The sequence below is a fragment of the Manihot esculenta genome, chromosome 17 (assembly GCF_001659605.2).
Source record: "Manihot esculenta cultivar AM560-2 chromosome 17, M.esculenta_v8, whole genome shotgun sequence".
Lineage (NCBI taxonomy): Eukaryota > Viridiplantae > Streptophyta > Magnoliopsida > Malpighiales > Euphorbiaceae > Manihot > Manihot esculenta.
The window spans coordinates 21,664,510-21,679,044 of record NC_035177.2 but is presented as its reverse complement, the minus strand read 5'-3'; the positions used below and the strand labels follow the sequence as shown (position 1 = coordinate 21,679,044).

General features: G+C 34.8%; 1 protein-coding gene and 1 pseudogene across 1 annotated transcript; both read left to right on the top strand.

Moving 5' to 3' along the window:
• LOC110604866 overlaps positions 1–14,535 on the top strand; it is a 151,936-nt pseudogene that overhangs the window by 16,598 nt on the left and 120,803 nt on the right.
• Positions 5,907–7,244, top strand: LOC110604415 (polyubiquitin). The gene is made up of 2 exons (XM_021742572.2): positions 5,907–6,067; positions 6,157–7,244. Exon 2 carries the CDS (start codon positions 6,157–6,159, stop codon positions 7,072–7,074), a length of 918 nt encoding a protein of 305 aa, XP_021598264.1. The 5' UTR covers positions 5,907–6,067; the 3' UTR covers positions 7,075–7,244.

Below are 14,535 nucleotides of genomic sequence, written 5' to 3'. Positions count from 1 at the left end.
GAAGCGTCTTCCACCCCCATAACTAATTTATTGAGTCAAATAAAAGAACATAAGTGTCAATGATTAATCCCAACAACTAAAGTGGATCCAATTCTTCAACTAGAGCTTTTCTCATTATTGAATTCTCTTTACTTTAATTATTTGCTTTAGTTTATTGCTTTTAATTCTAGTTTAATTCATCAAACTTCAAAACCCCCCTTTTTACCTTTATTATCTATTTATTTACTTGGTCTTGATAAGAAAAATAGGTGAGTATCAATTCCCTGTGGATTCGATCCTTTTACCACTATCTACAGTTGTAAAATTGTGGATAAACAAAAAAGTTATTTTTGACCGGCTTCGACAACCGCACAGTCAAGAGATTAGATCAGAAATTTAGAAAGTTAAGGAAGAAGTACTTACCTCATTTACTCTCCTTGGCAGTTGTCTTTGATCTCCATATTACTTTGAAGCTGCTGCCATTATGAAAATTAGGTCTCTTATGGCTTGAGGTGTTTTGTCTTCAATTGATCCTCCACATGTTGCATCAATAAATTTCCTTTCCGAATGTAACAAACCTCCGTAGAAGTATTCAATGAGTGATTTTTCTGAAATATCATGTTGAGGGCAATTTGTGCATAACCACTTGAATCTCTCCCAATATTCATATAATTCTTCAAAATCCCTTTGCCTAATACCACTTATTTCTCTCCGGATGCAAATGGCTTTTGAGGTAGGAAAGTACTTGCTCAAGAATGCTCTTACTATACCGGCCCATGAGGTGATGGATCTGAGTAGTAAATAGAATAACCAATCCTTGGCATAATTATCAAGGGAGAAAGAAAAAGCTTTAAGTTTAACATGTTCTTTAGAAATACCTTGAGGTCTCATGGTTGAGCATATGATGTGAAATTCTTTTAAGTGCTTATGTGGGTCCTTATTTTCCAAACCTTTGAATTTTAGAAGGAGATATATCAAACTTGTTTTCAATTTGAAAGGTGCTGTCAAAGGCGGATAGGTGATGCACAAGGGTGCTTGATCACCCACGGGTGTGGTTAGTTCACGAAGTGTCCTTTCTTGTTGCATTGGAGCTCTTATTGCTGCGTTTTCAGCTTCGATCTCAGCGTAGATAGCAGGTGCTTTAATAGGTACTCGGTTTTCTGGTGCAGCAGCTTGCATTTCAGCTTCTGATGCTGGTTCAGTCACAGGTATAGCAGTTTGGACAGCTAGTTGCTCAGTAATTTGTGTAGCAAATTGTATGGCAGATGAAGATGGTTTTGAGGCTTGGTTCCTTGTGGTTGCTTGTTTTCTCAAGCTCTTGGCGATACATTCAATTTCTGGATCGTAAAGAAGAGCCTCTTTACGTCTAGCCCTGGTCATAAAAGGAACTTTAGTTAAATCAACTTCCCAGCAACGGCGCCAATTTTTTGATGGATGTTGAAACCACTAAAAATAACCTATTAAAATATCAACAATTAAGAATTGTAAATAGTGGTAATAGGATCTAATCCATAGGGAATTGACACTATGATTTTCCAAACACTGACTTGGGCAAATCAACAATAAAAGTAAAGTAAGGGTGGATTTTGATGATGAACAAAAATTAAAACTAAAGCAATATAAGAAAGTAATAATTGAAAGAAGAATAAATTAATGAGAAAAAGCTCTAGTTGAAGCATAGAATCCATTTCAGTTTGGAATTGATCATCGATACCTGAATTCTTTTATTCATTTCAATAAATTAGTTTTGATTGTGGAAGACACTCCACACAACCAAATCTCTCCTTAGGTTTAGATCAATTAGGAAATGTTCGCTAATCAATCACTAGGTAACAAGTCGCCTAAAGGACATCCTTGGAGTTTCTTTTACTTTTCAACTGTCAACTGCTTTAAGTAATAGAGAGACATAATTCTAACTAATCACTGTGTGGTGAGTTAGACCATACAACTTCTTAGTTGTTATACTAATTGTTACTTGTGTTTGAATAATATAAGCAATTAGGGACTTAAAGTATTCAAACCAATATTATATTACCTTGCAATCAAGAACAATGGGCCCTATTAATCCAAATAATAAAGTAATAATGATATGAAGAATCAAATTGCTTAAATATTGAAGAATAAAATATTAACAATAGAGTTTCAGATCTCTAAATTCATATATAAACTGAAATTTCTCCTAACTTCAATTAGAAATTGTGTATTTAGCCACTCATAGCTGGTAAAGAAAATACAAAGAAGAGGAAAAGAAAAGAAAGGTGGCAAATTTGGTGCTGGTGTTTCTTTAATACTGCTGTCCTCCTACTTTTATAGGCATTTAGAACCCTAGTAGATCCCCTTTTGGAATGTTAATTCTACTTTAATTTGATTTAGGACTCCTCCCTTAAATGTATTTCTTCATGAATGAACTTTTCTTGAGTGAAGGAGTTCTTTTTACTGAGAGCTTAATGAGTTTCAAATGTGTCCTTGGCATGTTTGAGATGGATTTAGACTTCTGATTTTTGAATTTTGAGTTTCTCGCCTTTCTGCTCGTTCTCTGTCTGCGTCCATCGATTTGCCCAGTGATTTGGGCAAATCATCTTCAGGCAAGTCATTTGTCGCAGCTCTATGTACTGCGCTAATCATAAATTGATTTGCCCGGTGATTTGGGTAAATCGTTAGTCACAGGCCTGGACATTTCTATGAGTCTGTGTGATACTGTCGATTTGCCTAGTGATTTGGGCAAATCGACTCTAGGCCATCAAAACTTGGAGTTTAGTTTCATGCTTCTATTTATTTTGTGCAGCCTTATTGGTCATTCTGTGGGTGATTTGCCCAAATTGCTCTAACCAAATCAATCTTCATGCTTTTTAGGCCATTTTACACCAAACCTTCATCTTTCATCTTTTTCTGCAAAATATAATCAAAATTACAAAATTAGGTAGAAAATGCATAATTTAGCATCAAAAAGCCATTTTACACCAAACCTTAATCTTTCATCATTTTTTGCAAAATATGATCAAAAGTACAAAATTAGATAGAAAATGCATAATTTTATGCTTAATCAATAGGTCATTCAGGTGGCATCATGTCTGCCAAGGTGATACAATTGAGATCTTCAATGGAAGTGTCACCGAAGGATCCTAAATTCTTAATATACTTATGGGTAATCTTGTTTGCGTGCTTCGTTAATTTCTAGTTATAAGTTTTTTTCTTACTTAGATATTAATTTGATGTATTGTATCCTTTCAAATTAATGTAATTTGTTACTTTTTTGTGTCTTCCTATCGAAGAACTGCTGTAGTGAAAGAACTGTTGTAGTGATCCATGTTTCAATTGTTTCCTATTTCATTCAGAAACTCTCAAAGTCTTTTTTTTTTTAACTATTTCTATATTTTCGTGATTTTAAGTGAGGATATATACATAACTTAATTTTATATATTTTTTATTTTTTTTAAATATAGAAAGATATATTTTAAATAGTTTGACATTTGAGATGAAAAAGATACTTGTGGGTTCCTTATAATATATTTGATCAAAATACTGATGTATAATAGCATTAATATGTGTTTTAATTAATTTATTTATTTAACCTAAAAAAGTACTTAGTTAAATGCTTAATTTAAATTTCTTTTTTTTCTTATAATTACTAGTTTTTTTTTTTTTTTTGACCATGCAAATAGAGGATTATATTTCTAAGTCCATCAAGACAAGTACAAAGAGAGGATTTACAGCTAAGCTTAACAAAGAAAATCAAATAAACATATAAAATTTAAATTGAACCACTATACGAAAAAAGGGAAAAAAAATTTAACCAACTTTAAATCTGACAAAAAATTAATATCTAAACCAACCAAACCGAACACACTCTTGTCACTACCAAAGTATTGCCGAGCACCAACTAACCAACACCATTGAGGGCGAATAGAATAAATCCGGCAACAGCAACATCAAACCAACCACAGTGAACAACCATAATACACAACATGAAAATACAAAAAAGTAATAACAATCGGCCTAAGGCTATGGCAAAACCACTATCAAAGGCTAAACTAAACAGGCAATCTTCGATACCGTCCACCAAAAGTCATCGAAGCAGTACATCGATGGTATTGAAAAAATCGAAAAGACATCGCAAGACACTAAAAATAAAGACATGCATACAACAGGCACCAGACGCAAATACCGATAAAAACCAAAAGATCAAGGTAGATCCTACCAAAATTGCATCGAACCACCACTAGAGGAGGGACGCGGCAGAGCTTTCACGGGACTCACCAAACATAGCGGTGCAATTTCAAATTGCTGATGTCACACATACAAGGAACCTCCTCGACAGTACGTACTGCGATGTAGCCTTCCATAGACAAATCCAGAAAAGTTCGTCCTGAACTAGCAAGGGGCTAAGCGAAACTCCTACCACAGCAACCCAGCAGTAGCCACTGTGAGAAAACGAAGACAAACACCAAAAAATAAGAAAAAAACTCTAGATATGTAATTTTACATTACAAAGAACATCCAAAATCTAGATAAAACTATACAAGAAATCCACGGATGGAGTGTCGCAAAGAGGAGGCAACACCATCACTAGATTCGAATTCTCTTGACTGTTAACCGCTCACTGCAATCTCAAATTGCTGGCGTCACACATACAAGTAGCCTCCCAGACGATACTAATTAACATAGGGTACTTTGCTGCACACACCATGATCGATGTTGTCTACGCTAGAGGTGATATTCTTATATTTTAAAATATTATTATTAATTATAATTATAAACTTTATTTACAATATTATCAAACTAATTTTTTAGATAATTGATATAGCTGTATATTTGATAAGGGCATAAAATATAAACAATTTAATTATAAATTTTAAATTAAATTAATATATGGATAAAAAATAAATAAAGTAGGAAAAAGCACATGGCAATTAGGGTATTTTTAGAAATATTATTAATGAAATTCTTAAATTTTAACAATAAAAATATATTTATTACTTCGATACAGGGCCCAAGTCTCATTTCAACCTGTCCGAAACTGGACCGCGCGCACCACACAGAGCCACTGAATTTGGGTGTTGGAGTCTTTGGACTACCCAAAGGCCCGTAAGAGGAGCAACTTCCGCGGCCCAACCCCAAGTTTTCCCACAAAGTGATGCCCTACTTTTTAAGGAATCATTTTAACTCGTCAGTAGAGAAAATTTTTTATAATATAACATTTTATGACATAAGGTTTATAATTTCAAATTTGATCATTTCTTTATTGTTTGAAAAAGCTAAATTTTTTAATTTTTTATTGTTTGAAAAAAATAAAATTCTTAAAAGTATTTAAAGATCTTCTTAGCATTTGAATTTTAAACCTTAAAAAACCTTAATATAAATTTTAGTGTGTGTATATAAATTTTAATTCTGCAAGCCTTGATAGTCTTTTTTTTCTTTTGCCATGTAAAAAATGCATTTATAAGACTGAGAAAATAAAATAAAAAATTGGGGAAAAAAATTAAAAAATGAAAATTTATTCAAAAATATACATAAAATAGATATGTTACTAATTTTATAATATTTTATCTTTTTTTTCGTATAACAAGAAAGGAAAATAATATCTATTTTACCATTAAAAAAAAACTTATCTTATTTTACTTTTTTAATTAAGGCGTAATCATCTCAAAGTCACGCCAAAAACAATGATTAGATTCCCACCCAAACATAAAAATAAAATTAAAAATAAAGAAAAGCCCACAGATTGAGACCTAATCCTAATAAAAATAAACTAAAAAAGAAGTCCCACTTGCAATGTGGGATCCACCTCAAAAACCTAATAATATCCCAATTCCACTTTGCAAACTCCGTCAACCTATCCATCTGTCCACATCGGATTCCAATTTCCAACGGCTACCAGACGCTATTCTTTACCGTCTCAAATAAGGCACGACACCTCAATCGTACACGTGTCTAAAACCCATTGCGTGAATTACTCCGTTGCCGTTACGAAGTCGGCCATCTCTTTCTATAAATTAAACGCCAAAATTGCCTTTGCTCTCCGCCTTAGTTTGTTCCATTATCTTCTCTCGTGAAGTTCTAAGAAATCAATCAGAAAAGCTCCTTCAAGGTAAAATTGATTTCTTTTTTATGTATTTTATGGTGGGTTTTTATTTTTGTTAGTTCTGTTTTGCTAAATGATGTTCTGTCATAATACAGATGCAGATCTTCGTTAAGACCCTCACCGGAAAAACCATCACTCTCGAGGTCGAGAGCAGCGACACCATCGACAACGTCAAAGCCAAAATCCAGGATAAAGAAGGTATCCCACCAGACCAGCAGCGTCTCATCTTTGCCGGAAAGCAACTTGAGGACGGCCGTACCTTGGCTGATTACAACATCCAAAAGGAGTCGACTCTCCACCTCGTCCTCCGTCTCCGTGGTGGCATGCAGATCTTTGTGAAAACCTTGACCGGAAAGACTATTACCCTTGAGGTCGAGAGCAGCGACACCATTGACAACGTCAAGGCTAAGATTCAGGACAAGGAAGGAATTCCCCCAGATCAGCAAAGGCTTATCTTTGCCGGAAAACAGCTGGAGGACGGCCGCACATTAGCCGATTATAACATTCAGAAGGAATCTACCCTTCACCTCGTGCTTCGTCTGCGTGGAGGGATGCAGATTTTCGTGAAGACCTTGACTGGAAAAACTATTACCCTGGAGGTGGAGAGCAGCGACACCATTGATAATGTTAAGGCAAAAATTCAGGACAAGGAAGGTATCCCACCAGATCAGCAGAGGCTGATCTTCGCCGGGAAGCAGCTGGAAGATGGCCGGACTTTGGCTGATTACAACATTCAGAAGGAATCCACTTTGCACCTAGTGCTCAGGCTTCGGGGAGGAATGCAGATCTTTGTCAAGACCTTGACTGGGAAGACCATCACTTTGGAGGTGGAGAGCAGCGACACAATCGATAATGTGAAGGCGAAGATTCAGGATAAGGAGGGTATTCCCCCAGATCAGCAGAGGCTTATCTTTGCTGGGAAGCAGCTGGAGGATGGAAGGACTCTTGCTGATTATAACATCCAGAAAGAGTCGACCCTTCACCTTGTCCTGCGTCTGCGTGGTGGAATCTGAGGGGTTTCTATATTTCTACTATGAATTTGTTGTTGGGAGATCATAATTAATGGGTCTCTCTTATTTTAAGATGTGATGATGTGTGATTGGCCTCTTCATGGCCTTGTGGATGATGTCTGTTTTTACTTAACTTCTATTAAATAAAAATTTATCTGTTTCTGTTCTGTTCATTTGTGGCAATTGATATTTTGTTATTATCTTCATCATTTTGCTGTTGACCAATCCTCATCTGGATACTTAGGCTTATCTGCAATACAATCATTTACAAGAAGAAAAAATGAAAAAGCAGATTTCTTTGGGTGAAAAAGGAGATGTTCTTAGATAATTCTTCTTGCCTACCCTTTCATCTGATTTATTTCTTAGTTTAAGAAGAAATGTAAAATTTCTTCTTTTTCATTTTACGTATTTCCCACACCATTTCTCTCCAATCTGATCCTTTGCCTTCTCTCCTCTGTTTAACCAGAGCTGATACTTTCTTCTCCTGAAAATATGTAACTTTCATTTTCTTTTTTTTATCCTATGATTCATTTCCCTTTCTTTACTTCCTTTCCATCAATCCATCTGAGCCAAGGTTCATATCTGAACTCAACGTCCAAATTCCTTCATTTATTGTCCTGTTGTGCCCGGAAACTCTTAGCACCTTGGAGCTATTGCTATTATGATTTTAACAGATGAGTAACCAGAAAAATATATTCAAATTCTCATCCTGATTCAAAGCCTTCAGAAGTATCAAAGTGTAGATTTATCAAAAGTACAAATTGGTCATGTATTTACGATTTCTTGGCTGGCCAAAATTTTAGAACTTCTAGTTAGTTTGAACTTAGAAAATAAGCTCAATAATTAGCTTCAGCTCGATAGTTGAGCTCGTAAGTTTGATCCGGCTTAATTATAGAAGTGAGTAAGCTGGAACAGCTTCCATCTGCATACTCTCATCAGTACAAATCATGAGTCTATTACGTTTTCAATCACATCATACTATTGAGGAGATGATTCAGCTAAACTTTCCAGGGTGTACTGAAAAGCTATATTTTTCTTTTTCATGTAACTTCAGAACTTTGGATTTCACAATCTTGGAAATTACTCTGCTAGTGCTGAGTTAAAACTTATTTTACATTTACACAGCAGCAACAAGATATTCGAAGTGGCATTCAGGGAGAGTAACTCTCTCTGGCTAGATTTCCTAGTGCTGCTTCTGTTAAAGTTGTGCATAATCCTGATGTTCTATTATTTCATAATCTCTATACTGTCACTTAATATATTAATACAAATACAGCAGTTAAAAGTTCACATGACAGTTCATTGAACATACTTACAACTTGTTCATGTAGATTCCTGACAGATTAAGTAAGGCCACATTAGGCTTTCGAAATGTCCTTGATCTCTTCAAAGATTGCAGCTAATTGCAATCTTTCTGAGTCTGAAAGCTCATAATGTAAGCATGAATTCTTTTTAAGGGCCAATACAAATGTTGATAATTATTGATTTAAAGCATATGTCTAGTCTCCATCAACAACCGAAAGATAAGGACATTTCACCAGCAAAGTGCGAGTTAGGAACTAACATTCATCATATGCATAACTTCTCTTGCCTACTCTAGCTAAAAGATAAACTTTTACATGCACTAATACACATATATTCGGTCAATAAATAAATAACAAATTAACTAAAATTGTAACGATCCGAAAATCGAATCGCTACTGGCGCTAGAGTTCAGATCGACTTAAGGTCGCCGAAACCCGTAACATATTCTATTATACCTGATAAAATCTCATACACAATCACACGATAACAAAAACCTAAACATTTCACGAACCAAGACTCGACCGATGCATGCATCAGAACTGAAAATATAAAACTCATACTAGAGCCCTCATCAAATGCCCCAGTATGGTAAACATCACGTGCCTCAAGCTTAGTTCAAACATAAACTTATACTGAAAACTTTTACATAAAGATCATGTAAAAAGGGATTACAAGGACAAAAATTAGGGCAAAACACAATTCTAAAACCATAAAGCAATACATGTCCACATCTATACTATTAAAACAGACTGTACCAGCAATTCAGCCGACTTCCCCGAGCTAACTCTGATCCTACAAACCTGGAGTTAGGAAAAAGGGATAAGTTACAAGAGTCTAATGAGCAGAATATAAAAACAATTTAATATACATATGATCGTATAAATGCGTCACAATACAAACAATTCACATCAAGATGGATTTGTCACCAGTAATCCTCTACAAATTTCAATAGTGTCCGGCCTACGACGGGTGCTCCTCAAGACTTCCTCTTAAACATATAATAACATGTCCATAATGTCAGGGCGTGGAATGGGCAGCCCTAGTCTTTCCCTTACATAGTGTCAGGCCATAGAATGGGCAGCCTAGTCTTTCCATATCTGTCATAACATATCATACTCGAGGGCTAGTATGCCATCCAACATCCATCCACAACCACAGATAAAATATGCAATGCATCATATTCGTGAATTCTAATGCAAACAACCTAATTACATATACATGGCATTCATAATGCATGAGTACACTTAAAAAGTTTGATTTCTTTAAAATAATATATTAGTTCAGTTCTACTCACCTCTGGCTGACGCTAGCCTAAAACTGAAGCAGTTATCTCACTGTAGGCATCTACAGTCTCCCAAGTTCGATTCTACAAAGATGGACTCAAATGAGGGACTAAACGTAATTTTTACAAGACTCTAAACAACCGCCCAAGAATCCCTAAAAACATACTAGAACATACATGAAAAATAAGCAGAAAAAGGCTGGGCAGGGGACTTTCAGCGGCAAGTTCGGTAGTCGAAGGTCCCTCACAGATCCGAAAGTCCAAACTTTCGGAGGCGGGTTCGGCGGCCAAAGGCCTGTCACAAATCCGAAAGCCAAACCTTCGGGGCAGGTTCGGCGGCCTAAAGCCCCACACAAATCCGAAGATTGGAACCTTCGGAGGCAGAGCTGCCTCCACAAGCAGGTTCGGCAGCCGAACCTAGGTTCTCCAGCAAGGCAGAACTTGATTCTGCCCTATACTTACAATCACCTAAAAGCTCCCTTTCTCACGTGCAACAAACCAAAAGCTACTATAACCACCTAACACACATAAGGGACCTCAAAACTTGTCCTAAACTAAAACATGCATCACAGTTTCTCAAGAGACAAATATTTCACATCAAAACTAAGATAAACCTTAAACTTTTTGGATAAACAATCATGCATGCCCCAAAAACTTGTAAATTTTGGTTTAAAAACTTCAAAAAACATAGGAGAAGCAAGGGGTCGACTTACCTCTTGAGGACAATGGAAAACACAGCAAAAACCACTTGAAGGAAGAGGGAAAAAAGCTTTCTGAAGATCTCCAAAGCTAATATTGAAGTTCCAATCCGAATCTTCAACAACAAGCTAAAAACTTGTGAATTCTCCAAGGAATTGAAGCAAAGATTCAGCAAGAACCTCAAGAACAAGACATGGGCTTACCTTTGCCCGAAGATGAAGAAAAGTTCTCTCGATTTTCGGGCTGAAGTAGGGATGAGCATTCGGTCGATTCGGTTCAAAATCGAACCGAATCGAATAAATCAAAAATTGAAATTTTAGTATTTATAAAAATCAAACCGAATCGATTTTGGTCAAAAACCGAATCGAACTGAACCGGTCTGATTCGGTTCGATTTGGTTCGGTTTGATCGGTTTCAATTTTTAATAAATTTTTTATTTTTTATACTTTATTTTTAATATTTTAAAATTTAATTAAAATATTTTAATTTTAATATAATTTAATTTCTCTATATTATTGAAAATAACATATTATTATCACTAATCGGTTCGGTTCGGTTCGGTTCATTTTTTTTTATTTTTTTCTGATCAAAACTAAACCGAACCGAAATAACCAAAATTTTTAAAATTGAAAACCGAACCGAACCGAATTGAATTGAATAAAAAACCGAACTGAATTTTGAAATTAATTCGGTTCGGTCGGTTTTTTCGATTTGAACCGAATACTACTCACCCCTAGGCTGAAGGGCTTTTATAGATGATTGGAGAAACCACCTTCGGCGACCGAACCTTAAAACCTTTAAAAAAAAACTCAATTTTCAATCTATAAAAACCCTATTTTACCCTTCTAAAGATTTCAGTATCGAGGTTTCGGATTCCGATGGAGATTTCGTCGGAAAGTGGAAATTTCGATGCCGGAATTTAGTCGGATATTACATTAATTATAGCAAGCTGCACATATAATAAGTAAATATAAGAAATGTCTAGCTAAGGAAGATGTTGTTGAGTACTTCTTAACAGTGAACTTCATCTTACTTTCTGGTTTTTCTGGTGCTTTTATCTTTTTCATTCTCTAGTTTGTATTTGAACTAAAGATTTACCTTCTACATATATAAATATACATTTGCCATCATAATTATGTTAAGTATAATTCATGTACTTGAGCATTTTTATTTATTAAATACCTTAATTTTCATCGTAATTTAATAAATATTTAAATTTTAAAAATATTACTTTTAAATACCTAAATTTAATATATATATATATATGATACCATCAAAACTCTTGGACCGTTTACAAAAATCAGTACAGTTATAAAATAACTAAATTAATGACTTCCAAGATCATAGCCAAAATATGGCTTCCAAGATCATAGCCAATAAAATTAGTAAAAGAAATTATTAATTGGTTTAGGGTTCCTGCAACCTTAGCCTGTGATCTCTAGAATTAAGTCAGATTGTGGAGGGAGAAGAGAAAGGTGCCGTCAATATGGACTTACAATATAAACATGTAAATAATTTACTTTATTTCTAAACTTGAGAACTTTTACAGAATTGCTGAAGGCTTTTAGAGAGAATATGAGAAAGCAATTACAATTGAATGAGAAGAGAATGGAATACAAGTGTGTGCCTTCACAAGGGGATAGGCTCCCTATTTAAAGAAAATTTTTGAATCTTTACTGTTTTCATGTGATCATATGACGACGAACCTTTTACTGTTCATGAATAGTTTGTACTGTTCATGAATAGTTTGTCTGCCACCGAATCTTTACTATTTATGAATAGTTTGTCTGCCACCGAATCTTACTATTTCTGGCTTTATTCTGAGTCTGAAGAGGTATTCTTCTTTTTCTTTCCTTTTTTCTTTAACTTTTCTTTCTTTTCTTTTTCTCTCTTTTTCTTTTTTTTTTCTTTTCTTTTTATCTTGTCTGTCTTGCTTTTTATCTTGATAGCTGGAAGTATTCCATAGCAGTCATCTCCATAGCAGTCATCTTCATTGCTGTCACAATAGGAAGATATCGAATTTTTACTGGAGGATGACGTACTGGATGACGCTGTCGACTCCGATTCCGAACTGGACTGTTTTTTATTCTTCCTTCTACTGAGTGCTTTTCTTGGTGAATCTTTATTGGAAGATTTAATTTCTTCTTGCTTTAGTTCTTCCTTCTTTACTGATTCTCCTGATGAGTCAAGATGACTGAACATTTGCTGGTAAATCATCTTATATTCTTCAGGAATTTTAGCTGCTGCAAGTAATGCCTGGCACTGAGCTTTCTGTGCTCCAAATAAAGGTTGATCTTGCAGAGTTAATTTACTAGCATAAGAGATAGTGGGAAACTGAGCTCTTTTAATGATCCAATTTTTTACAAGAAGTTCCGTGGTGGTATTTTTGAATGATCCCCAACATTTTATTTTGTGCTTTCTTACTATAATTGGAATATTAGATCCTGTCGTATGTTGGAAATCAAAAAACCACTAATATACCCAAGGGATAAAAACCGCATACAAAAATACATTAAAGAAGGTATATATATCTCACTCTGAGCTGGTTTATGATTAGCTTTAAAATACTGATATATTTGAAGTACTTTTGGTGATAGAATTTCATCAGTAATACCTCTATATTGCCACCATCTTAAAAACCAGTTGGGAAATCTGGTGGTTGTTTTAATACTATGTTGATCAAAATATATTAACTATGAGTAAGTAGTGGTACGGTTTTGAATACTAAAAATATTTTTCCATGCATCTATATAGTCAAAATAATTAAACAAAGTACAATACTTTTTTAGATTTTTAAATGTCAAGGCAGTGTATAAATTCGAGGTCGGCAATCTTTTGGATGGATAACCCTTTATATTTTTATAGAAGAATATGCTATTATATTTTTATGGTTTTTATCAAAATTATGTTTTATTTTTACTGAATTCGTTTCTTCCAAAATACTACAATAATATTCCTGAGGTTTTGAAAGATCTTTTGGTGTGAAATATCAGTTCTCAGGGTAATATTTTCGTATTACTTCCCATGGGTTTATGTCATTAAAACCATTTTCAATTTCAATTTCAAACTCTGAAATATTCTTTAAAAGCCATTTATGAACACCAGTATTATAACCATAGGAAGATTGGATTTTTGGCAAACCCACAGCCTTTAACGGATTTTATGAGTCTTTACTGTCCACCGTTTGAGACAGATTAGCCGTACCATTAACGGGTACGATCGCTTTAGATTTATAATTCATACCTGAGTCTCCTGAGGAAGACGCCATATTCTGTATTGCTTTAATCACCTCTGGTGATTGAATTAGTTCCTCAATCCACTTCTTTAGATCTGTCTGACTCTAGTCTTTTAACTGGGGTTTTAGGGTTTGATTTAAATCTTCTGAATGCTCTGAAAGAGCTTTAGGAGTAGAACTTGAACTGGACTTTATTTCTTTTTGTTTATTCTTCTTTCACCCCATTGTTCTGTAAGAATTCTCGAGTTAGAAAATCTGGTATATTATTGTTACTGTCTTTAATATATTCAATATCAAAATCAAAAGTACTTAAAAGTGTTTGCCATATAGCAAAAATCTGTTTAGAAGCAAGATTCTTGACATCTTTCTTTAAAACATCTTTTGCCGATTTACAATCAATTCTGACTAAAAATTTTTTATTTAACAAATCAGATGGAAATTTATTTATACATATTACTATTGTAATACCCGGCTAGACTCCGGTATCGAAATTCCTACTGCCCGGTGGAATCTCGGATGTCGGAAATCTCTAGAAGGGTAAAATCATGTTTTTATAAAATGTTTTCATGTATTTTATAGTTTTAAGTAAGAAAGAAATTGAGTTTTGAATGAAAATGACCATTGAGGAAAGTCCAGGTTAGGCCGCCGAACCTCATTGTAACGACCCGAAAATCGGACCGCTACCGGCGCTAGGATCCAGATCGGCTCAAGGCCGCCGGGACCCGTAGCAAGCCTGACATGTAACCTGTAAACCTGTTTAATCCCATACATGATCAACAACATACATAAAAATTTAAAACTTTTCTTTCATACATTCTATCATACACCAAACTCAACCTGTGCATGCACTGAACATATACATAATCATAAACTTGACCCCTCAGTGGGATCTCATCAATGCCCCCAATGGGCGGCATAACAAGTATTGAGTTGGCTAAACATA

Bases quoted from the DNA above. Each gene is read 5' to 3' on its own strand.
- LOC110604415 (XM_021742572.2), top strand. From the start codon at position 6,157: ATGCAGATCTTCGTTAAGACCCTCACCGGAAAAACCATCACTCTCGAG.